Here is a 26,803-nt window from a genome sequence, read left to right as displayed (position 1 = left end):
AAAGAATGCAACAATGAAAGAGGAAGATAAACCAAAGAATGACAGAAAACATTTGTGAATCATACATCTGATAAGGTCTAGTATTCAGAATACATGAAGAATTATTACAATCAGACAAATAATCCAATTGAAAATGAGCAAAGGGAGTTCCTCAGGTTAAAAACCTGACAGTGTCCATAAGGATGTGGCTTTGATCCATGGCTTCACTCCGTGTGTTAAGAATCCAGCAGTACCACAAGCTGCAGTGTAGGCTGCAGATGTGGCTCAGATCCAGTGTTGCTATGACCATGGCATAGGCCGGGAGCGGCAGCTCTGATTCAACTCCTACCCCCAGAACTTCCATATGCTGCAGGTGAAGGCCTCAAAAGAAAAAAAAAAAAAAGATAGAAGTGAGCAAAGGATCTAAACAGACATTTCTCTAGTGAAGACATAGAAATGGCCAATAAGATACTCAACATCATTAGCTATCAGGGAAATAAAAATAAAAGTCACAATGAGATACTACTTTTTACCCATTATGATGGCTGAATCAAAATAATACAGATAACCAGTGCTGGCAAGGATATGGAGAAACTGGAACACTCATACACTGCTAGTGGAATTGTGAAATGATGGAACTACTTTGGAAAATGGTATGGCAGTGCCTTTAAAAGCGTAAACACAGAGGTACCATATGACCCAGCAGTTCCACCACTAGGTGTATATTCATCAAAGTTAAAAATATGTGTCCATATTTTATACACAGATGTTTATCAACTGACGAATGAGTAAACAAAATATGAAAAAAATGGTATATTCATAAAATGAAATACTATTTGGCCATAGAAAGGAATGAAATACTCATATATGCTACAACATGGGTCAACTTTGAAAACATGCTAAGTGAAAGAAGCTAGTCATGGGAGTTACCGTTGTGGCGGAGCAGAAACAAATATATGACTAGTATCCATGAGGATACAGGTTCGATCCCTGGCCTCACTCAGTGGGTCAGGGATCTGGGGTTGCCACGAGCTGTGCTGTAGGTTGCAGACGTGGCTCGGATCTGGCACTGCTGTAGCTGTGGCGTAGGCCGGCAGCTGTAAATCTGATTCCACCCCTTGCCTGGGAACTTTCATATACCATGGGTGCAGCCCTAAAAAGCAAAAAAAAAAAAGAAAAAGAAGCCAGTCGCAAAATACCACATACTATTTATATGTGATTTCATTTTTATGAAATATCCAGAATAGACAAATCTATAGAAAAAAAAAGTAGATTAGTGGTAACCTAGGACAGGAAGGATTAAAGGCTAGGGAATGGGGAGTGATTATTACTGACTACGGGGTTTCTTTTGGGTGATGAAAATGTTCCAAAATTGATTGTGGTAATAACAGCACAACTGAATATACTGAAAATCAATGAACTTTATATTTTAAGTAGATGAATTATTTGGTATATAAATCAATTTTAATAAAACTATTAAATATTTTAAAAAGAAAAACAAGCTATTATAAAGTAGTAATCATTTCCTTCCATATGCCACGCATCTCATTGATGGGATAGAATAAGGCTTAGTAAAAGACAGAACCAGGATTGGCAATTCATTTGTTTATTTATTTGTTCATTCACTCGACACATATTTAATGGGTAGGTATTATGATTAAGTTTTCACTGAGGTGCTAGAGATAGAGCAAAGAACAATCAGACAAAAATCCCTGCACATATGAAGTATACCGCCTGTGGCAGTGAGAGAAAACACACAATGTAAGAAAAACATACTGTGTTAGCAGATAATAAATGCTCCAGAAAAATAAAGAAAGGACTGCAGTTAGGGAAAGTTAATGGGTTGCAATTTTAAGCAGAGGGGTCAGAGTAGGCCTTACTGAGAAGGAGCCAGTTGAATAAAACTCCAAAATAGGTGAGGGAATGAGGGATCAGGTTAACTGAGAAGAGGAAAAGAGAATCACAAAGGCCCTGAGGAGGGAGCATGCCTGGATGTCTGAGGCCAGAGTGAAAAGGGACAGATAAGTAAGAGATGATGCCAAATGAGTAAGGAGGAGCCATATCCTGTACCTTCTTGGAGGTAAGGACACTACCCAAGAGATGGGACTGTTGATTTAACAGGATAATACCAATCACTGGGTTGAGAGTAGACTGAAATGGAGAAAGGTCAGCGAGGAACCCCTTACCATAACCGAGGAAAGAGCTAATGGTAACTTGAACTAGAGCATAGCAGTGGAGGCAATGAGACGCAGTCAGACTCTGGTATACTTACATCCATACTTAGAAAAGTGGCTGAGATGGAGTCAAAGGTAACTCAAAGGTTTCTGACATGAGCAAATTAAAAGTACCTAATACGTGTAAAGTGCTCAGAGCAGTGATTATAATAATAAATACAGATTAAGTACTCATTGTCAGCTCAACTCTCAAGCTGGGTCCACTTTAACATGTCTGACTATACCAGAAAGTCAGTGATGTGTTCAAAGTAAAGAGTGGTATATAATTTACTCCATTCCCAAATAAGGGTTTCTGCATGGGAATTTTTTTGGTAATTTTAACCAAATAATTAATACATACAAAAAAATATAACATATATATTTCTATACAAAACACCAAATACACAGTATACTTCATTTGGGTCTCTGGACAATTGAGTGGCAGCAGCTGGAAGCAGAATGCCCTCAGGGGTTCTGCTGAGGCCAAATTCTATTCCCGCATTCAATTCCCTCTTTTCCTGGCACAGCCCAAAGGAAAGTTGGCATCTACAGTGCAGACTGTACACTAGTCTTAGTAGCAGAGTCTAACCCAAAGTGAGTGTGATCATAATTCCTATAAAAAGAGCTGCTCTAACATCTGCCTTCCTTAACCTTAGAAGGCTTTACAGAGAAGGCATGTCTTGGTGGAGTTTTGAAAGCAGGATAATGTGATTGTCAGGAAGAGCATGAGAGAATATCCATATTCAGAAAAGTGGCTGATGATGTTAAGTCTGAGATGGAGTCAAAGGTGAGCCAATAATCAACAACAGGATGAAAGATTTCAGAGTTTTCTTAATAAACATATCAACATCAGATTTTCTAAGACAGCTTTAACTTAGTAATATTATCATGAGCCATAATTAATATCCTATATACAGGCTTTTTTAAAAAAGTGTAGCTCAAGAATGTCCCAATATATAATAACTGCATAGGCTTAGGAACTTCGTAACTGTTCCGCAAAATATTCTTATAAACATGATACCTCATGTTAACCTACATGTAATACCATGAATATATGATAAATATTTTATAAAGTCACAAATCAATCAAATATATCAGCATATTGGTTACTATCTTAGAAATTTTTTTTTTGCCTTTTGTCTTTTCAGGGCTGCACCTGCAGCATGGAGGTTCCCAGGCTAGGGGTCTAATCGGAGCTCTTGCTGCCAGCCTACACCAGAGCCACAGCAACGTCAGATACGAGCTGCATCTGCGACCTACACTACAGCTCACGGCAATGCCGGATCCTTAACCCTCTGAGCAAGGCCAGGGATTGAACCTGCAACCTCATGGTTCCTAGTCAGATTCGTTAACCACTGCGTCACAACAGGAACTCCACTATCTTGGAAATATTTTTGATTGACAGCATCGGCTATTTCTGAGATTGCAGGATTGTAAAAGAAATTTAGATTTTTGCCAATTAATACTCTTGGTTTTGTGTTCTTGAATAAATTGAAAAAAAAAAAAGACTCTCAGTGGTATTAGTACCATCACTCAAGAGTATAAAACTAACCATATTACCTGTAGGGTGTAATTTTTGTCCAGCTGAAGCCATTTATGTCTGAAGGAAGGGGATGCCTGAGTGCCTGTACTTATTCTAATTCAAGAAAGCCTAAAGCACTATAATTAGGTTATTGTACTTATTTATCGGAAAGAAGAAAATACATGAAGCAAGACACTGTATACCTACAATTTCTTTTCCTTTGTTTGCTCTAAATTCTTCAAAATAACAAATTTCCCAGACCCTGAAGGGACATGAAGTTGGGCTTTTCTAATTCACACTTTGTCAGATGACTTGCATAATAAGTGTATGGACAGCTACTCTGTTCAAGCTCTAGAGGATGTGAGACAAGGCTCATCATGTTGCTAAGTTCTCATCAATTTTATTATGTGACCTTGGGCATAATTCCTCATTTCCACCACAGGAATCTGGCATTGATTTGTACCATCTGCAGTCTAGTGAAGGGATATTTACATATATATAATAAAACAGAATTTATTGTTATTCAGAGCCAACTAACATTTACTAAGTGGCAGGTAATTTATGTGGTATTTTACATCTAATCTCGTTTTATGCACGGAGGGTAGAGATTAAATCTTATATTTCTCTTAGAAATATTAAAATGCCATCTATGGAAGCTGAGTCCACAATAGGAGCTCAGGAAAAATTTTCTCAGATGAAAATAGTCAAATTTTTTTTTTAACAGATGATGTAGGCAAGGCTCAGCTGCCTAAGCAGTAAGTAATGTAAGACAGCTTTAACTTAGTTAGCAATATTATCCAAGCAGTTACATAGTTTGGATAGGCTACAAGCTACATATGGATAAATCACCCCCCGACACACACACAACTAAATTCCTATGTACTAAGAAATGAATATAAGACCTATTAAAAGACATTATAAGACATATTAAAATAACATGACATTGTATATTAAAATATAAAAGATATTAAGACATATTAAAGAGTATAATTCTTTAAAATTCTTTTGTAACCTAGCACTGAGAACATTAATAATATCTTAGTAAGTATAACAGTGAATAAATATGTCCCCAGACAGCACAAACACATACCCAGCCCCTTCACAGAATTTCTAACTAAAAAAAAAAAAAAAAAAAAGCATAGAAAACACTAAAGGTGCTCTTCAGGTTATCTGTGAGCTTGAAATAGACCATTTCATAAAATAAATTGCCTCTTTGGGTTACATCACCTTAACAAATTAATTCTATTTATAAATGTTCTTTCCTTGTAAGACTGGTAACATTTTATTCATCAGTACTTTTTTCTACAAACTGATGTCAGATTACAGATATTTTTCTGCATGCATACACACAAATGCTATAAATATTCACTTGCGTATAAATAAGGACAAACAAGGACAAACCTAAAAATATGCATGTAAACTGAGACTTTATTAATACAATCTTACTAAATAGTTCAAAACTTTTTAAATGTTTGCCAGATACAACAATAACAAAAATTAGGGTCACAACAGAAAAGCTAAAAATAGAAATATAGCTAAGTATTAATACTGAGAACAAAAAGGATTCTATAAAACTACTGTACAATTAAGGTAGTAAACAATATAAGGAATTCATGCCCTATTTTCAAAACCAAAAACCACCCACACAGAAAAAAAACAACTAGTATAGAAATCTGGACTCTATTAGAAAGGAGTTCTCTATTCCACCCTATGTTTCATTTACAAGTTAATATAATCTGATGTAAATCGGAAGAAATGGAAAATATTTGCATAAAAATGTGGTTAAAGAATGCAGCAATCAGAAAGTATTTATACTATTGGTGTTAATTCTAAAAATAATCTAACATATAGCAACCATAACCCTGTCAGAGGAGAATATTTCCAGGCTCAGCTGTTCCCAAGTCTTAAGTACAATGTCATCAGATTCTAACAGGTCAGCAGGCAATGAATAAACAAGTGTTTATGAGTTCCAATTAGGGAGTATGCTAATACACCTACACTGGATCATTTTATTTCACAAAAAATTTTAAACTACTTCCCATTTTTTCCTACAAAAATAAAGGTCAACTTTAGACTCCACTACAAAATTTTGGATTCATTAAATCTGAAGTAATGAGGTTTAACATCACTTTTTAAGTGATCATTTCATGTTCTAAAAAAAGGAACATCAGGGCTATCACTTTTCAGCTGGTCATGTACATACACACATGTGTATACACATGGACACACAAATGCCAAATTGATGGCCCATAACAAATAGAGGCTGCACTTTAGAGGACCTGAAGGTTTCAAAGCAAATGCAGGTATGTCTTCTGAGCTCACTGTTCTAGAACTAAAATTACCTTAAAAATTATTGTCCAAAGTCATCCTAGAAATGTTGAGCTTTTTGCAGAAACTGGCTAATCTAGATGCAAAAACAGGAGTTTGGAGCGCTTACTTATAAAACTTATTTTATTTTTCAAGTTCAGTGGTAAATGATGTTTTTACATTTACGTTTTAGAATGAAAACATCAGTATCATTTATTATTCTGGATTAAAGGATCTAAGTTTCCAAGTCTGGACCTGTGAGTGGTTGGTTCTGTCTCTCTTGCTAAGACCCACAGTAACTTAGGAGTTTCTCTCTATAGAACTTCTAAACAGTAGTTGCCAATATGATGCACAGGATATTTCTAGGATCCACATACATCAATTTCAATGAAAAAAATTTTTTTTTCTTTTTAGGGCTGCATGTGCAGCATATGGAAGTTCTCAGGCTAGGGGTCGAATCGAAGATGCAACTGCTGGCACACGCCATAGCCACCAAATCCGTGTCTGCAACCCACACCAAAGCTCACAGCAATGCCAGATACTTAACCCACTGAGCGATGCCAAGGACTGAATCAGCATCCTCATGGATACAGTCCACTGAGCCACAATGGGAACTCCTCAATGAAAATTTAAATTTCAGAGAGTCTAGCTGGAATCTGATGACATTATGACAACTTACCAATCCTCTAAATATTACTAAAGTGCTGAATAATACTATTTTCTGTCTTTTCCTGCTACTCAATTGAAATAGGAAAAGTTCCTTTCATTGGTAGATAAAATCTTTCAAAAATGATGTTTATAGGTGAAAATGAAAAGAAACAGAATGGAAAAGACTAAAAACCACAGCTCAAAGATCATTAAGAATAAAACCACAAACTCAGGTAGGATGAATCCCAATTCTTTGAAATGTTTCCTTGTAGAAGATGTGTTTGGTTCAAAAGTCTTTAAAAGGAATTAAGTCAGAATCTGGCCTAATTCTGGAATCCCTTTTATACAAAGACCTCTTAATTCAACTGAAAGTTTCTTCTAAACAGCCTCTTAACTGGCCTCCCTACAATTTTTCTTCTCTTTCTTTAGCCCATTCTTCAAAGAGCAAGAAATTATAAGAGACAAACATAAACATAAATCCAGTTGTATCACTACTCTGCTCTAACAGCTTCAGTGCACTCTTTTTTCGGGATAAAACTCCAACCCTTACATTTTCTACAAGGCCTTGAATAATGAAGACTTAACCATGCATTGACTTCACCCCAGCTGTGCTGGCTTCTTTTCCAGTTCTCACAAAGCTCCTCCCCACAGTAAGGTCTTTCCACCTGTGCTTCTCTTCTCTAGAATGTTCTTCCTTATTTGTCTAGAAACCTCCAATTCATCCTTCAGTTCTGGGCTCAGAAGTAACTTTTTAGGAGAGCTCTGTTCTTCATTAATCTACTCCTCAAACCCCTCTGGCCTCCTATTGTTTGAAAATTTCTCCATCATACTTAACATACCTGCAATTAAGTAACCATGTTTTTAATGCTTTTTTCCAACCCCATCAGTGTAAGGCCTGACTGCATCTATCTCATTTACTGCTGTTTTCCCAGTATCAGGCATATTGTAGGAAATAAAGCACTGAAGGGAATCTAATTTTGCAATGGGCTCTTGTACAAAGTAATGAAAATCTGTCTGTCTTACACAAAATCATGACTCTATCAACAGCATGCCACACTATAACACTAAGGAGTCTTTGTGACAGTTTAACAAATGAAGAAGCCACTGAAGCAAGATTTTTCACAACCTATTCATTCCCATATACTCTAAGCTTTCAACTAGGATGTTAAGCTGGAGACATGTAGTGATGTTCCTTGAAAATATTAATGGAATTCAGTGTGGCAGCTAAGTTTCCTGGATGGAAACAAACTGAGACTCTCAACCAAAGCCAACCAGCCTTCAAATGAATGAGTCATTACAAGAAATTGTGTCTGAAAGGCCACCCAAGAAGACGTAATACGAAATCCAACCAATGTTCTCTCGAATTTAGCCAATTCACTTTGAATAAAACAAATGCTTGATAAATGGGCAAAAACACTCAAAAAACACTAAGAAAAACTTCAGGAGCGAGCAGTGAAATAAGGATTTCACAAGCTGATCATGATTATGACTTTGGAAACATTACTATAAAGAAGTTTCTGATTATGGCGGATACTTCAAAAAATGTTTGGAAGCTACAGGTCATCTAAAATAGTGACACAGCCATCTGAAATTTGGCAAAGATGTATGTAAGCCTACAATATACAGATTCTATCATCTGAAATGACTGTCAATTCTTAGGAAATTTTAACACAGGACATTTAGGTTTCTGTGGATCAAAAGCTCCATAATTTAAATATCCAATGTAAGAAACTTTTTTTTGAAGAGGAGATACTTAATTTCCAGAGAACTTTAACTCAATAAATAACAAAAAGAGAAAGGAGAAAATATGAAAATGAAAAATAAATCATTTAACCTGATATAGAGACCAAGAAACTTGAGAGAAAAAAAAAAAAGAAACAAGAGTAAAAAGCAAATTATTTTTTATCCTCTCACCCATCAATCCAAGACTTTCAGAAAGTAAAACTGAAAGGATGAAAATCTATCATTTCACTGTGTTTTCTCGCTTATTCTATTGATGGTGGGGGAGGGGTGAGATATGTGTGCATGTACAGTGGTGAAAGCAGGGAAATGAACATCTGCTTTCTGCTCACTGTGTCATATGACTGCAGACACCATATGTGTATTATTAGACTTAGTCCTGACAACTGAACCATTTACAGATGAAGCTCAGAGAGGTCAAATAACTGGTCAGAGGTCATCTGGCTAGTACACGGCAGAGGCGGGCTTTGATTCCAGGGCTATTTGTGCCCCTTCCACAACACCACACTGCCTTAGTTTTCCTAGTTCTGTCAAAAACATTAATTGTACATTTAGCATGTTTCCACCTTTTTTCTTTTTATTGTTCCATCTAAATGAGTTTCCTTTTTCACTCTCCCTGAGAGATTTTATTAGCCTTCACAACCTGTTCCATAGTGTAGTCATTAAGGAAAAGTAGATCTTTCTTCACACAGAACAGCTTTCCTCCTCTTTCTTTCACACTCTTGATGAAACTTCTAATGAGACATATAGTGTTTATCTCAAACCCACCACCATGAGAAGAAACAGCTCGCACTGCCCTTAATCAGTCCCAGTGCCTGGCACTCCCACACCTAGGAGGTTCTTAATTTTCTCATTTGTACAACATAAAGTAGGAGCTAGTTTTTCTTGTCCTTTTTAGTGTGTGTGTTTTTAGGGCTGCACCTGCAGCATATGGAAGTTCCCAGGCTAGGAGCTGAATCAGAGCTGCAGCTGCCGGCCTACACCACAGCCACAGCAACTCAGGATCCAAGCCACCTCTGTCCTACACCACAGCTCACGGCAATGTCGGATCCTTAACCCACCGGGCGAGGCCAGGAATCGAACCTGCATTCTCATTGTTGCTAGTCAGATTCGTTTCTGCTGAGCCATGAAGGGAACTCCTAATTTTTCATTTTAAATGGTCAACTTAGTTAAATCATTGTTGACTATCAAAATAATCATCTATTTTCTACTTTAAATGATTGTTTCCATATATCTTTGTATAAGCAACATTTGAAAAAATTTTTTCATCACAGTACCCCTAATAGCAGAGGGGAATGAATATAAATGCACAGCAGCCAAAACTCAGAAGAGATTCCATTTAAGGCTTGCATTTTAGCTCAGAGATTCAAGAAAATTCTGCATTCTTTTCCACTAATAGCTTTTTCTTTTTTTTTAAATTTCCCCTCTTCAGATTCTAAATGTTAACAATCTAGAAAATACCTAATCTTATTTTGTGAGGTCTCAGAGAGCACTCCCCAGGTTACTCCTGGTGGCAAACAACTCCCTTCTTTGAAGACAATGGTAATTAGGTCTTTAACACAGTATGATAAAGTAGATAATAAAGCTTTAAATTGAAACATTTCATTAATTGATAGATTTTTAAGTTATTATCATTTGTGTTCCAATCTTATAAAGGTAGAAAAATCAGTACTTCCTCTACTAAGGAAAGTTAGGTATATAAAAGGACTTTATATACAGCTAATATACTTAATTTTTAAAATTCTGAAAGTGATCTATTTTTGTCAAAATTATGTATGTATTATTAAGTATTTGGTCTTCCTCTTCTATTCCAATCTCAGATAACAGGTACTCAAAAAAATACTGCAATTGTGCTTTTAGAAACTGTAAAATGTGGGAGTCATGATTTAAAGTGAAAATTACCTTGCTTATCTATAACCGAGTATGAGGCCAAGAATCCTCGTCCAGAAACATGAATTCCACTCATGAACAGCACTGTAATTTCATTGCTTTTTGACTCAATCGAATCATTCATTTGCAATCCCAGACCACAGTATTTGCCTAGGAATGAAAGAAAAGAAGATTATCTGGTATGACTCATGAAGTCAATAATATTTACGGTATAGATAACAGAATCATAATAGCACACCAAATTCGGTACTAAATTAATCTAAAATGATGACTAGGATGTTTAATGATTAAAAACACATTACTCTGGAGAGAAAAAAATCAAAGCCTGGTAATAACTGTTCAAATGATTCAAAAGGAAAAACAGTGTACACAGGCATCACTGACCTTATGATGACTTAATTTCCTGTAAAAGATGTGAATACTCTTTAGAACAGTAACAAGGAATTTTTAAAAAATTAAAGTATTTCATGCAGGCAAGTAGCTTACAAATGAAGTGATGGTCAATCATCATCAGTAGCCTTAACATACTCCCCCACAAGGTACCCCAAGATTCATGGGCCCAGGACACTCCTCAAATCTTTTTCAGAACTTTATGAGTTTCTTCCAAGGATTGCTGTACTTTCGCCAACTCCTTTAGATGATCATATCCAGTTCCACAGCTTCAACTATGATATGACAATTCACATTTTCACCTCTACACACAGCGATTTCTTTGAACTTTAGATGCGTATATAGAACTGCCCACTAACTTTTATGCTTTAATGTCTAAAATACATGTAAAATATTCCTTCTCAATACAGATCTAAGTTTATTAAGAGAAAAGGAAAGAAGAAAAAAGAATTAGAGCAAGATATCCAGCCAATAACTAATACAAATGGGTTTCTTTGTGTGCATGGTAACTTATCTAACAAAATCTGAATAAAAAGTTCCAAAAGTATTTTAAGCTGATCAACATCATTTGAATAAGAGGAATACGTACTTCCACAGACACCATTATTCAAAGACTATATATGATTGTGTGAATAGAAAATCCTAAATAATCAACCAAACCTCCTAACAGAACTGGTAAAGGAAGTATAGTCACAGGGCTAATGTACCAAAATCAATTGTAAACACAACAACCCACTCAAAAAATGGGCAGAAGACCTAAACAGACAAACTCACCAAAGAAGAAATACAGATGGGCAACAGGCACATAAAAAAGATGCTCAAGAATGCTAATTACTAAAGAAATGCAAATCAAAACTATAATGAAGTATCACCTCACCTTGGTCAGAATGGCCATCATCAAACAGTCTACAAATAATAAATGCTGGAAAGTGTGTGGGGACAAGGGAACCCTCTCACACTGTTGGTGGGAATGTAAACTGGTACAGCCACTATTAAAAACAATACAGAGTTTCCTTAAAAAATGAGAAACAGACCTACCTACCATATGATTAAGCAATCATACTCCTGGGTATATATCCAGAAAAGATGAAAATTCTAATTAAAAAAAAAAAACAAAAACATGTGCATACCAGTTCAGAACAGCACTTTTTACAAAGGCCAAGACTTGGAAACATGGAAGTAACCAAAGTTTTATTTTATTTTTTTCCCACTGTACAACATGGGGATCAATTTACTCTTACATGTATACATTTTTTCCCCACCCTTTGTTGTTACAATATGAGTATCTAGACATAGTTCTCAATGCTACTCAGCAAGATCTCCTTGTAAATCTATTCTAAGTTGTGTCTGATAACCCCAAGCTCCTGATCCCTCCCACTCCCTCCCTCTCCCGTCGGGCACCCACAGGTCTATTCTCCAAGTTCATGATTTTTTCTTCTGTGGAAATGTTCATTTGTGCTGGATTTTAGAATCCAGTTATAAGTGATATCATATGGTATTTGTCTTTGTCTTTCTGGCTCATTTCACTCAGTATGAGAGTCTCTAGTTCCATCCATGTTGCTGCAAATGGCATTACGTCACTCTTTTTTTATGGCTGAGTAGTATTCCATGGTGTATATATACCACTTCTTCCAAATCCAATCATCTGTTGATGGACTTTTGGGTTGTTTCCATGTCCTGGCTATTGTGAATAGTGAGTGCTGCAAGAACATGCGGGTACATGTGTCTCTTTTAAGTAGAGTTTTGTCCGGATAGATGCCCAAGAGTGGGCTTGTGGGGTCATATGGAAGTTCTATGTATAGATTTCTAAGGTATCTCCAAACTGTTCCCCATAGTGGCTGTACCATTTTACATTCCCACCAACAGTGTAGGAGGGTTCCCTTTTCTCCACAGCCCCTCCAGCACTTGTTATTTGTGGATTTATTAATGATGGCCATTCTGACTGGTGTAAGGTGATATCTCATGGTAGTTTTGACTTGCATTTCTCCTATAATCAGCGATGTTGAGCATTTTTTCAGGTGCTTGTTGGCCATCTGTGTATCTTCCATGGAGAACAGTCTATTCAGGTCTTCCGCCCATTTTTCCATTGAATTATATATTGGCTTTTTTGCTGTTGAGTTGTAGAAGTTGCTTATATATTCTGGAGATTAAGCCCTTGTCCATTGCATCATTCGAAACTATTTTCTCCCATTCTGTAAGTTGTCTTTTTATTTTCTTTTTGGTGTCCTTTGCTGTGCAAAAGCTTGTCAGTTTGATTAGGTCTCATGGGTTTATTTTTGCTCTTATTTCTATTGCTTTGGGAGACTGACCTGAGAAAATATTCATGAGGTTGATGTCAGAGAGTGTTTTGCCTATGTTTTCTTCTAGGAGTTTGATGGTGTCTTGTCTTATATTTAAGTCTCTCAGCCATTTTGAGTTTATTTTGGTGCATGGTGTGAGGGTGTGTTCTAATTTCATTGCTTTGCATGCAGCTGTCCAGGTTTCCCAGAAATGCTTGCTGAATAGATTGTCTTTTTCCCATTTTATATTCTTGCCTCCCTTGTCAAAGATTAATTGACCATAGGTGTCAGGGTTTATTTCCAGATTCTCTGTTCTGTTCCATTGGTCTGTCTGTCTGTTCTGATACCAGTACCACACTGTTTTGATGACTGTGGCTTTGTAGTATTTCTTGGAAGTCTGGGAGAGTTATGTCTCCTTTTAGGTTTTTGTTTCTCAGGATTGCTTTGGCGATTCTGGGTCTTTTGTGGTTCCATATAAATGTTTGGATTGTTTGTTCTAGTTCTGTGAAAAATGTCATGGGTAATTTGATAGGGATTGCATTGAATCTGTAGATTGCTTTGGGTACTATGGCCATTTTTACAATGTTGATTTTTCCAATCCATGAACATGGAATATCTTTCCATTTCTTTACATCTTCTTTGATTTCTTTGATTAAAGTTTTATAGTTCTCATCATATAAGTCCTTTACCTCCTTGGTCAGGTGTATTCCGAAGTATTTGACTTTGTGAGGTGCAATTTTAAAAGGTATCGTATTTTTGTATTCCTTTTCTAATATTTCATTGCTGGGATACAGAAATGCAACTGACTTCTGAATGTTAATCTTATATCCTGCTACTTTGCTGAATTTGTTGATCAATTCAAGTAGTTTTGGGGTTGAGTCCTTAGGGTTTTCTATGTATAGTATCATGTCATCTGCATACAGTGACAGTTTGATCTCTTCTCTTCCTATATGGATGCCTTTTATTTCTTTTGTTTGTCTGATTGCTGTGGCTAGGACTTCCAAAACTATGTTGAAGAGCAGTGGTGAGAGTGGGCATCCCTGTCTTGTTCCAGAGTTGAGTGAGATGGCTTTCAGTTTTTCTCCATTGAGTATTATATTTGCTGTGGGTTTGTCATAAATGGCTTTATGTTATGGAATGTTCCCTCTATACCCACTTTGGCGAGGGTCTTGATCATGAATGGATGTTGGATTTTGTCAAATGCTTTTTCTGTATCTATTGAGATGATCATATGATTTTTGACTTTTCTTTTGTTAATGTGGTGTTTGATGTTGATTGATTTGTGTATGTTGAACCATCCTTGTGAACCTGGGATGAACCCAACCTGGTCATGGTGTATAATTTTTTTGATATGTTGTTGGATTCGGTTGGCTAAGATTGTGTTGAGAATTTTTGCATCTATATTCATCAATGATATTGGGAGATAGTTTTCTTTTTTGGTGGTATCTCTGTCTGGTTTTGGATTAGGGTGATGGTGGCATCATAGAATGTGTTCGGGAGTATTCCTTCTTCTTCAAACTTTTGAAAAAGTTTAAGGAGGATGGGCACCAGATCCTCTTTATATGTTTGATAGAATTCGCCTATGAAGCCATCTGGTCCTGGACTTTTATTTGTAGGGAGTGTTTTTATGACTTCTTCAATTTCATTTCTAGTGATCGGTCTGTTCAGTTGGTCTGTTTCTTCTTGATTCAGCTTTGGTAGGCTGTAAGATTCTAGAAAATTGTCCATTTCTTCCAGATTGTCAAATTTGTTGGCATATAGTTGTTCATAGCATTCTCTTATGGTTTTTTGTATTTCTGCACTATCTGTTGTGATTTCTCCTATTTCATTTATTATTTTGTTTGAGTTCTTTCTCTCCTCTTCTTAGTGAGTCTAGCCAGAGGTTTGTCAATTTTGTTTACTTTTCAAAGAACCAGCTCTTAGTTTTATTAATTTTCTCTATTGTTTTTTGAATCTCTATTTTATTGATTTCTTCTTTGATCTTTATAATTTCCTTCCTTCTGCTGACTTTATGTCTTTTTTGTTCTTCTTTTTCTAATTCGTTTAGGTGGAGGGTTAAGCTGTCAATTTGGGATCTTTCTTCTTTTTTGAGGAAGGCTTGTATCGCTATAAATTTCCCTCTGAGCACTGCTTTTGCAGCATCCCATAGATTTTGAGAGGTTGTGTCTTCATTATCATTTGTTTCAAGGTATTTTTTAATTTTCTTCTTGATTTCCTCATTGACGCATTGGTTTTTTAGTATCATGTTGTTTAGTCTCCATGTAGTAGGTTTTTTCTCATTTCTTTTCCTGTAGTTGATTTCTAGTTTCATGGCATTGTGGTCAGAGAAGATACTTGAAATAATTTCTATGCTCCTAAATTTGTTGAGGTTAGCTTTGTGTCCCAATATGTGGTCGGCAACCAAAGTTTTTATCAACAGATGAATGGATAAAGATGTGTGTATGTGTATGTGTGTGTAAGAGAGAGAGATAAATGTGTATGGAATATTACCCAGCCATAAAAAAGAATGAAATATTGCCATCTGCAGCAACATGGATTGTCCCAAGGATTACCATACTATGTCAGACAGAAAAAGACAAATTATGTCTGTTATATGTGGAATCTAAAAAAATGATACAGGGAGTTCCCACTGTGTCTAGTGGAAGCAAATCCAACTGGTATCCATGAAGATGTGGGGTTTGATCCCTGACCTCACTCAGTGGGTTGGGGATCCAGCATTGCCGTGAACTGTGGTTTAAGTCGCAGATGTGGCTCAGATTCTGCATTCCTGCGACAGTGGTGTAGGCTGGCAGCTCTAACTCCAATTCAACCCCTAGCCTGGGAACTTCCAGATACCACCGTTGTTGCCCAAAAAGCAAAAAGAAAAAAAAACTATTAATTTTAAAATGATACAAATGAACCTATTTACAAAACAGACTCACAGACTTTGAAAACAAACTTATGGTTACCAAAGAGAAGAGAAAGAGATGAGGAGGGAGAAATTATGAGTATGGGATTACCACATACAAACTACTAAACATGAAATAGATAAGCAACAAATATTTACTATATAGCACAGGGAATTATACTCAAAATCTTATGTAATGCCTATAATGGAATATAATCTGCAAAAAACAAAACTGAGTCACTATGCTTAGACCTGAAACTAACATAGTATTGTAAATCGACCACATTTTTTTAAAAAATCAATTGTATTCCCATACACTAGTGACAACAACCTGAAATTTTTAAAATTTAATTTATAATAGCAACAAAGATTAAAATATTTAAATATACATTTTTTAAAAAAAGTAATTCAAAACTAGTACACTAACAAATATAAAACACTGCTGAGGAAAACTAAAGAACTGCATAAGGAGACATAACCAAATTCATGACTAGAAGACTCAATTATTGTTAAGATGTCAGTTTCCAAACTGATCTCCTGATTCAATGAAATTCATATTAAAACCCTAGTAGGTTTATCTTTTTTATAAATTAACAAGATCAGCTTAAAATGTATGTCTATGGAGATGTAAAGGACACAGAACAGCCAAAACAATTTTAGTAAAGACAGTAGAAAGAGTTAACATCACCTGATTTTTATGTTTTCTGTATAAAACTACAGTAATCAAGAGAATGTGACATCATTTTAAGGACAAATATCTATAATAACCTCAAAGGAGCAGAACAGAGTCCAGACATAAACTCAAATATTCAGTCAACTGATTCTGACAAAAGTGTCAACAGGGAAAGGACAGTCCTTTCAACAAATGTACTAAGCCATTTGGCTATCAGTAAGCAAAATGAACTCATAATTTCACAATATAGATAAAAGTAAGTTAAAATGGATCACAGATCTAACTCTAAGAGCTCAACTTACAAAACTCTTGCACAAGGAAATAAAAAATCTTTGTGGCCATTTGCAGCAACATGGATGGAACTAGAGACTCTCATACTGAGTGAAATGAGTCAGAAGGACAAAGACAAATACCATACGATATCACTTATAACTGGAATCTAATATCCAGCACAAATGAACATCTCCACAGAAAAGAAAATCATGGACTTGGAAAATAGACTTGTGGCTGCTTGATGGGAGAGGGAGGGAGTGGGAGGGATCAGGAGCTTGGGGTTATCAGACACAACTTAGAATAGATTTACAAGGGGATCCTGCTGAGTAGCATTGAGAACTATGTCTAGATACTCATATTGCAACAGAACAAAGGGTGGGGGGAAAAACGTATACATGTAAGGATAACTTGATCCCCTTGTTGCACAGTGGGAAAAAAACTAAAAAAAAAAAAACAAAACGAAACAAAATCTTTGTGACTTTGGGTTAGGCAAGGATTTCTCAGATTTGACGCCAAAAGTATAATCCATTAAAGAAAAATATTAATAATTCAGATTTCATCAAAATCTAAAATGTCTGCTCTTCAAAAGACAACATTAAGAAAAGGAAAATACAGAGCTCCTGCTGTTGGCACAGCAGGTTAGGGACCTGGCATTGTCTCTGAGGCAGCACGGGTTCTATCCCCAGCCTGTGGGTTAAGGATCCGGTGTTGCTGCAGCTGTGGCACAGTTTGCAGCTGCAGCTCAGATTCGACCCCTGGCCCGGGAACTTCCATATGCTGTTGGTGTGGGGGGAAAAAAAGGCAATCAATGGGCTAGAAGAAAAATATCTGCAAAACATTAATCTGATAAAGACTTCATATCTGAAATATGTAAAGAGGTCCTGCAACTCAATCAATCCAATTTTTTTAATGGGCAAAAGATTTAAACAGACACTTTAACAAAGAAGACATACCAATGGCAAATAAGCCCATGAAAAGATGCTCAACAGCATTAGTCTAGAGAAACGAATATTAAAACAATGCAATACTACTACATATCCATTAGAATACCTATAATAAAAAAATCTGACAATGCCAAGTATTAGTAAGAATATGGAGACACTGAAATCTTCATATATACTGATGATGGAACTGTGAAAGGCACAGCCATTTTTGGAAAACAACTTGGCAGCTTCTTAAAATGTTAAACATAAACATACATATTATATAAGCCAACAATTCCTCTTTATCTATCCAAGAGGAAAAAAAACTCTATGTCCACAAAAAATGGTCGTAGTGCATTCCTTTTATTTGCCCAAAACAAAACAATCTTAAATGCAGTATATAGCCATGCAAAGGAATACTGCTCACCAATAAACAGGAACAAACTAATAACACATGCAACAACACAGATGAACTTTAGAAACATTATGCTAAATAGAAAAAGCCATTTATAGTATATTTCTAGGAAAGGCAAGGGAAAAAAAAAAAGAGATAAAATGCATATCAGGCTGCCTAGGACCAGGGGTGAAGTGGGAATTGACTTCATAAGGGTACAAGGGAACTTTTTCGTGTGATGGAAATTTCTAAATCTGGATTTTAGTGATGTTCGCCCAGCTAAATACATTGATTAAAACTCACCAAATTATACTTTTAAAATAGGTGACTTTGGAATATATAAATTATACCTTAATAAAGTTCTCAAAAGAAATAGACACTGAAATAATTTTTATTGTGAAGTGTTTTGTACAAAGAAAAAATAGGTCATAGAATCACACACAGTGGAACAAGTCTTTCAGAGATCTAGTCCAAGCCCCTTGATACAGGTTTTACCCATTAGACAAGTAATACAAGCACCTGTCAAAATACTTTGGGAAAGGAAGAAAAATATTAATCCTTAATCTGGGCCAATATACTAGTTAATTATTTAATTACATTTCCTCAGTTGGTCATTCAAAGGTACTAAATCAGCATGAAGCATTTACTTGCCAACAATTACAGATTCTGCAAGTGGCTCTCAAAACCAGCCAAATTTTTAGAAATTTTTCATGGATAAATAAAAGAGGAATTTCAAAAGTTTTTCTATATGGATACATATAGAAAAGTAAAGTTAATTAAATATTAATCACCATAAAACCCATGTAACATTTATTTTCTAAAACAATCTATGCTCCAGGCAAATAAAAATGTTTAAAAATCACCAGCCCTTAGAAAACTAGAAAAAGCAAAGCAAAATAAATTCAAACTAAGCAGAAGAAAAGAAATAATTTGAATTACAAATCAATGAAATTGAAAACAGGAAACAGGTAGTTAATGAAACTAAAAGCTGCCTCCTTGAAAAGAAAATCAACAAGCCTCTAGTGAGACTAAGAGGAGACAAATCATTAATATCAGAAACGCAAGTGGGCCATAAAAAAAATGAAAAGACAACCTACGAATGGGAGAAAATATTTGTAAACTATGCAACTGACAAGGGGTTAATCTTCAAAATATACAAATTACTCAACAACAAAAAAACAACAACCCAAATGAAAAATGGGCAGACCTAAATAGACATTTCTCCAAAGAAGATATATGGATGGCCAGTAGGCACATGAAAATATGCTCAACATCACTAATTATTAGAGAAATGCAAATTAAAACTTCAATCAGGTGCCACCTGACACTAGTTAGAGTGGCCAAAATTAACAAGTCAACAAATAAAAAATGCTGGAGAAGGTGTGGAGAAAAGGGAACCCTCTTTCACTGTTGGTAGGAATTTAAGTTGGCACAACCACTATGGAAAACAGTATGGAGGTCCCTCAAAAAAACAAAATATAGAACTTTCATATTATCTAGCAATCCTACTTCCAGGCATATATCCAGACAAAACTACAATTCAAAAAGATACCTGCCCCTCCCAATGTTTATTGCAGCACTATTCACAATAGCCAAGGCATGAAAATAACCTAAATGCCCATTGACAGGTATGTGGTACATATATACAATGGAATATGACTCAGCCATAAAAAAGAATGAAATACCATTTACAGCAACATGAATGCAACTAGAGATTATCATACTAAGCAGATGAGAGAGACAAAATATCACGTATATGTGAACTCTAAAAGATGGCACAAATGAATCTATCTGCAAAACAGAAACAGACTCACAGACAGAGAGAACACACTTGTGGTTGCCAAGTGGGAGGAGTGAGGGAGTGGGATGGACTGGAAGTTTGGGTTCAGTAGATGAAAATTATTACATTTAGAGTGGATAAACAACAAGGTCCTATTCTTTAGCACAAGGAATTATATCCAATCTCCTGGGACAGGCCAGATGGAAAAGAATAAAAAAAAGAATGTGTGTGTGTGTGTGTGTGTGTGTGTGTGTATCTGAGTCACTTTGCTATATAGCAGAAATGGGCACAATGTAAATCAACCATATTTTAGTAATAAAAAATGAAAGTGGGGACATCATAATATTAAAAAGGATAATCAAAGAATACCACGAACAACTCTATGCCCACAAATTTGATAATCCAGATAAAGTACACAGGTTTCTTAAAACACACAATTTGCCAGAACTCAAACAAAAAGAAACAGACAATCTGAATAGACCTCTATTTAAGAAACTGAATAAATAGTTAATAATCTTTTAAAAGAGAAGACAATAGGAACAGATGGGTTCACCGGTGAATTTTATCCAACATTTAAGAAAGAAATTATACCAATTCTCTACAATCCCTTTCAGAGGACAGAAGCAGAGGGAATACTTTCTAACTCATCCTATGAGGCCAGCATTACCCTAAAACCAAAATCAAAACCAAAGACATTACAAGATAACTACAAACCAATATTTCACATAAAAATAGATGTAAAAATCCTTAATAGAATATAAAGAAACAGAATTCAATAATGTACAAAAAGAATTACACACCATGACCAACTGTGATTTCTCCTAGGTATGCAAGTTTGGTTCAACAAATGAAAATCAATTAATGTAAACTCATCACCTCAATAGGCTAAAAAACAAAAATCACATCAAATTGATAGAAGCAGGAAAAGCATTTGATAAAAGCTAACATCCATTCAAGATTTAAAAAAATGATCAGTAAACTAGGAATAGAAAGGGAATTTCATCAATTGATAAAGGATATTCACTAAAAGCCTACAGCTAACATCATACTTAATAGTAAGAAATTAAAAGCTTTCCCAACAAGGTCAAGAACAAGGCAAAAATGTCCTTCTTCACCACTCATTTTTAACATTATACTGTAAGTACTAGCTATCACAATGAGACAAAAATGGGGGGAAGATACAAAGGAAAAAATAAAAATATCTTTGTTCAAAGATGACATGATCATCTGTGTAGAAAATCCCAAAGAATTGACCAAGAAACACTCCTTTACATGGAAAGTGATTACAGCAAGGTTAATACGCAAAAGTCACTTGCCTTCCTATATATACCAACAATAGGTAAGTGGAATCAAACTAAAAACACAATACCATTTACATTAGCTACCCCCAAAATGAAATATGTATAAGTATAAATTGAAAAAAATATGGACAAGATCTACACGAGCAAAACCACTAAACTCTGAAGAACAAAATCCTAGAACTAAGTAAATGAAGAGATGTACCATGCTAATGGATAGGAAGGTTAAAAATGTCATGATGTCATCAGTTCTTTCCAACTTGATTTACAGATTCCAAAAAAAAAAAGCACCAGCACATTGCAATAATTAGATATTCACATGTTAAAGAATGAAACTGAACCCAAATCTTACACTACTCATAAAAATTAACTCAAAGTAGATCAAAGACTAAAATGTGAGACCTGAAACCATGAAACTCCTAGAAGAAAACATAGGCATAAGAAGCTCCTTGACATGGGTCTTGGTAATGATTTTTTGGACACAACACATAAAACACAAGCAATAAAATAAAAGTAAACAAGTGAGACTCAATCAAATTAAAAAGCTTCTCTAGAGCAGAAGAAACCATCAATCAAGTGAAAAGACAACCTACAGAAATGGAAAAATATCTGCAAACCATATATCTGATAAGGGTTTAATATCCAAAATATATAAAGAACTTATACAACTTAATACTAAAATAAAACAAACAAAAGTCAATTACAAAATGGGCAAAGGACCTGAATAGACATTTTTCCAAAGAAAATATATGAAAGGCCAAAAAAGTACATAAGAAGATGCTCAACATAGCTAGTCATAAGGGAAATGCAAATTAAAACTACAATAAGATATTACCTCCCACCTCTCAAAATGGCCATCATCAAAAAGACAAGAGATAACAAATGTTGGCAAGGATATGGAGAAAATGGAATCCTTGTGTACTACTGATGGGATTGTAAATTGGTGGGAAACACTAGGGAGGATCCTCCAAGAATTAAAGACAGAACTACCATATAATCCAGAAATTCCACTTGTGGGAATATATCCAAAAGGAAACAAAAACACTAACTCAGGGAGCTCCTGTTGTAGTTTAGCAGGTTAAGAACCCAAAGTAGTTCAATCCCTGGCCTTGATCAGTGGGTTAAAGATCCAGGATTGCTACAAGCTATGGCACAGGTTGCAAATGCAGCCCAGATGTGGCATTGCTGAGGCTGTGGCTGTGGCCTGCAACTACAGCTCCAATTCAACCCCTAGCCTGGGAACTTCCATATGCTACAGGTACAGCCATAAAAAGAAACAAACCACAAAAACAAATAAACAAAAAACCACTAACGCAAAAAGATATCTGCACTGTCATGTTCACAGCAGCACCGTTTATATTAACTAACACATGGAAACAACCTAAGTGCCCATAGATGGATGAATGAATAAAGAAATTGTGGTATATACATATATACACAATAGACTATTACCCAGCCACAAATGATGAGGAAATCCTACCATTTCCAACAATACTGATGGATCCTGAGGGCATTATGCTGAGTGAAATGTCAGATAGAGAAAGACAAATTACAAAGGACATTTTTCACAGAACTAGAACAAAATATTTTAAAGTTTGTTTGGAAGCACAAAAGACCCAGAATAGCCAAAGACATCCAGAACAAGAAAAATGGAGCTGGAGGAATCAGGCTCCCTGATTTCACACTATACACAAAGCTACAGTCATCAAAACTGTATGGTACTGGCACAAAAACAGAAATATAGATCAGTGGAACAGGATAGAAAGCCCAGAATTAAACCCACGCACTTACAGTCAACTAATCTATGACAAAGAAGGCAAGAATGTACAATGGAGAAAAGACAGCCCCTTCAATAAGTGGTGCTGGCAAAGCTGGACAGCCACATGTAAAAGAATGAAATTAGAACACTTCCTAACACCATACACAAAAATAAACTCGAAATAGATTAAAGACCTAGATATAAGACCAGATATTATAAAACTCTTAGAGGAAAACATAGGCCAAACACTCTCTGACATAAACGACAGCAACATCTCATATCCACCTCTTAGAGCAATGACAATAAAAACAAAAATAAACAAATGGGACTTAATTAAACTTAAAGGTTTCTGCACAGCAAAGGAAACCCTAAACAAAATGAAAAGACAACCCACAGAATGGCAGAAAATATTTGCAAATGAAGCGGCTGACAAGGGATTCATCTCCAAAATTTATAAACACCTTCTGCAGTTCAATACCAAAAAAAATGAACAACCCCATCAAAAAATAGGCAGAAGATCTAAACAGACAATTCTCCAAAGAAGACATGCAGATGGCCAAAAAATACATGAGAAGATGTTCAACAACACTAATTATCAGAGAAATACAAATCAAAACCACTATGAGGTACCACCTCACACCAGCCAGAATGGCCATCATCAAAACGTCTACAAACAATAAGTGCTGGAGAGGGTGTGGAGAAAAAGGAACCACATTACACTGTTGATGGGAATGTAAACTGGTGCAACCACTGTGGAAAACAGTATGGAGATTCCTCAGAAAACCAAAAATAGAATTAGCAATTGCTCCAGCAATCCCACTCCTGAGCATCTATCCAGAGAAAGCCATGACTTGAAAAGACACATGTACTCCAATGTTCATTGCAGCACTATTTGCAATAGCCAAGACACAGAAACAACCTAAATGTCTGTTGACAGAGGAGTGGATAAAGAAGATGTGGTACATATACACAATGGAATATTACTCAGCCATTAAAAGGAAAGAACAGCATTTGCAGCAACATGGATGGACCTAGAAATTATCATGCTAAGTGAAGCCAGTCAGACAATGAGACACCAACATCAAATGCTATCAGTTACATGTGGAATCTAAAAAAAGGACAGAATGAACTTCTTTGCAGAAGAGATACTGATTCACAGACTTTGAAAAACTTATGGTTTCCAAATGAGACAGTTTGGGCATTGGAGGGATGCACTAAGGGTTTGGGATGGAAATGCTATGAAATTTGGTTGTGATGACTGTTGTACAACTACAAATGTAATAAAATTCATTGAGTAATTAAAACAAATATTGCGAAAAAAATAAAGTTAAGGTAACTAATAAAAAAAAAGAAGATGGATGTTAGCTGAGCCTACTGTGGTTATCATTTCACAATGTATGCAAATCAAATCATTATGCTGTATGCCTTACACTTATACAGTGATGCATGTCAATTATTTCTCAATAAAACTAGAAAAAAATCCCAGCAAGTTACTTTGTGGATATTGACAAACCAATTCTAAAGTTTCTATAGAGACAAAAGACCAAGAACAGACAATACAATATTGATGGAGAACAACAAAGTTGGAGAACTGACACAATGTGTCTTCAAGACTTAGTATAACTACCATAATCAAGCAGTGTGGTATCGGTCAAAGGACAAACAGATCAATGGAAAAGAACAGAGCCCAGAAATTGATTCATATAAATATAGTCAACTGATCTCTGATAAAGCAGCAAAAGCAACAGACTAGAGCAAAGACAGTCTTTTCAACAATTAGACATCCATAAGCCAAAAAATAAATAAATAAAGCTATATAGACCTTATACTCATCACAAATTAACTCTAAATGGAGACCTAAAGTAAAATGCAAAACTATAACACTCCTAGAAGATGACACAGGAGAAAATCTGGATGATCATGGGTATGGTTATGATTTCTTAGATACAATACAAAAGGCAGAATCCGTGAAATATATATATGATAAGCTGAACTTCATCAAAATAAAAACTTCTGCTCTGCAAAAACCAATGTCTAGAGAAAGAGAAGACAAGCCACAAACTGGGAGAAATCATATGCAAAAGATACCTGGGGTAAAGGGACCTGTCTAATAGAGAACATACAAACATCTCTTAAAACACAACAGTAAGAAAACAAACTAAATTTAAAATGAATCAAGGAAGATATACAGAAGGCAAACAGGCATATTAAAAGATGCTCTACATTAAGTATCATCAGGGAAATGCAAACTAAAAAACGAGTTATTACTGTGCATCTATCAGAATGGCCAAAGTCCAAAAACACTGACAATACCAAATGCTGGTGAAAATGTGGAGCAAGAGTAACTCTCATTCATTGATAATGGGAAAAGAAAATGATACCACCACTTTGGAAGAACGTTTGGGGATTTCTTACAAAGCTTAACAGTCTTAACATAAAATACAGCCATCACACTCTTGGGTATTTACCCCAAGGAGTTGAAAATTTATGTCCACAAAAAAATCTGAACATGGGTATTCACAGCAGCTTTATTCATAACTGCCAAAACTTGGAAGCAACCAAGATGTCCATTAGTAGGTAAATGGATAAACAAATGGTGGTACATCCAGACTATGGAACATCAGTCAGTACTAAAAAGAAATGAGCTATCAAGCCATGAAAAGACAGGAAGGAATTTTCATTGCATATTACTAAGTGAAAGAAGGTAATCTGAAAAGGCTACATATTGTTTGATTTCAACTAAAAGCCATTCTGGAAAGGAAAACCTATAGAGACAATAAAAAGATGAATGGTTGCCCAGAGGTTGTGGGGAGAGGGATAAATAAGCAGAGCACAGAAGACTTTTAGGACAATGAAAATACTCTGCACACTACAATGGCGGATATATGTCACTGTTCAAGAACAAAGAATATTTAACACCAAAAAAGAAAAAAATCTTTATCCAGTAAGGAAATGCAAGTTGAACTCACTATAAAATACCACTTCACACCTACTAGGATGGCAAGAATCAAAAAAGATAGGTAATAACGAGTGTTGACAAGCATAAAGACTGGAAGCCCCATACACTGCTGGTAAATGGTGCAGTCATTTTGGGAAACAGTCTGGTGGTTCTTCAAAAGGGTGAACACAGAGTTGTTACCACATGACTCTGCAGTGCTACTTCTAGGTATGTACCCACAAGAAGTGCAAACATACATCCACATAAAAACCTGTACATGATAGCTCATGGCAGCATTATTCGTAATAGCTATAAAGTACAAGCTAGCCAGCATCTTGAGGTTTCTAGGACAGAATGACATGGAGAGATGGTGATAAATCTGAGAAAAAGAATGATGTGATCTCTTGGAAACAGAAGGAACTGTGAGAATTGAAATGAGTCTACCACATGAGAGAAGAAATGTCTTTTGCTTTTTGGGAGAAGGAAAAGCCGTAATCTCAATGGGAAGCAATGTAAGATGTAAGTGGGTCTTCTCTGTGGAGGCCTGGATGCTGGAAGGTGTCAGATGCATGGTTGTTAACACCACAGGAAAGAGTTGAGTATGAAGAAGGCTTTGAGGAGAAAATAGCTAAGAACTCCATGAAAACCCTGAAAGGAAATAGAGTTAAGGGACCCAGGAAAATGTGGCAGGAGCTAAAGCCAATAATCTCTTTGTAATAATTCTAAATGGAAAAGCTAATAGAACTATAGCTTCTATTTCCTTTATCACAGAAGTTTAGGTTTCTATTTTTTCCATATTTTGGATAATGATGCAATAGATTTGTTCGTATGTACAGCCTTTTGTTTCCATATTTAAAATGACTGTTGAGGCCAGATTTTTTTTTTTTTTTAAGAAATTACAGGGTCATGT

At 35.7% G+C, this 26,803-nt stretch overlaps 1 protein-coding gene across 3 annotated transcripts in view; it reads right to left on the bottom strand.

Annotated features, from left to right (window-relative positions):
* The window catches only part of DCBLD2 (discoidin, CUB and LCCL domain containing 2), an 87,814-nt gene that overhangs the window by 28,670 nt on the left and 32,341 nt on the right, over window positions 1–26,803 (bottom strand). For all 3 annotated transcript variants that reach the window (XM_047793905.1, XM_047793919.1, XM_047793910.1), the window contains one exon: window positions 10,312–10,449. In XM_047793905.1, the coding sequence (XP_047649861.1) occupies window positions 10,312–10,449 (138 nt within the window). The remainder of the gene's footprint in view (window positions 1–10,311; window positions 10,450–26,803) is intronic.

Source organism: Phacochoerus africanus, chromosome 1 (assembly GCF_016906955.1).
Source record: "Phacochoerus africanus isolate WHEZ1 chromosome 1, ROS_Pafr_v1, whole genome shotgun sequence".
In the NCBI taxonomy this organism is placed as follows: domain Eukaryota; kingdom Metazoa; phylum Chordata; class Mammalia; order Artiodactyla; family Suidae; genus Phacochoerus; species Phacochoerus africanus.
Note: the sequence above shows the minus strand (reverse complement) of the source record. Positions and strands in the feature narration are given on the sequence as shown.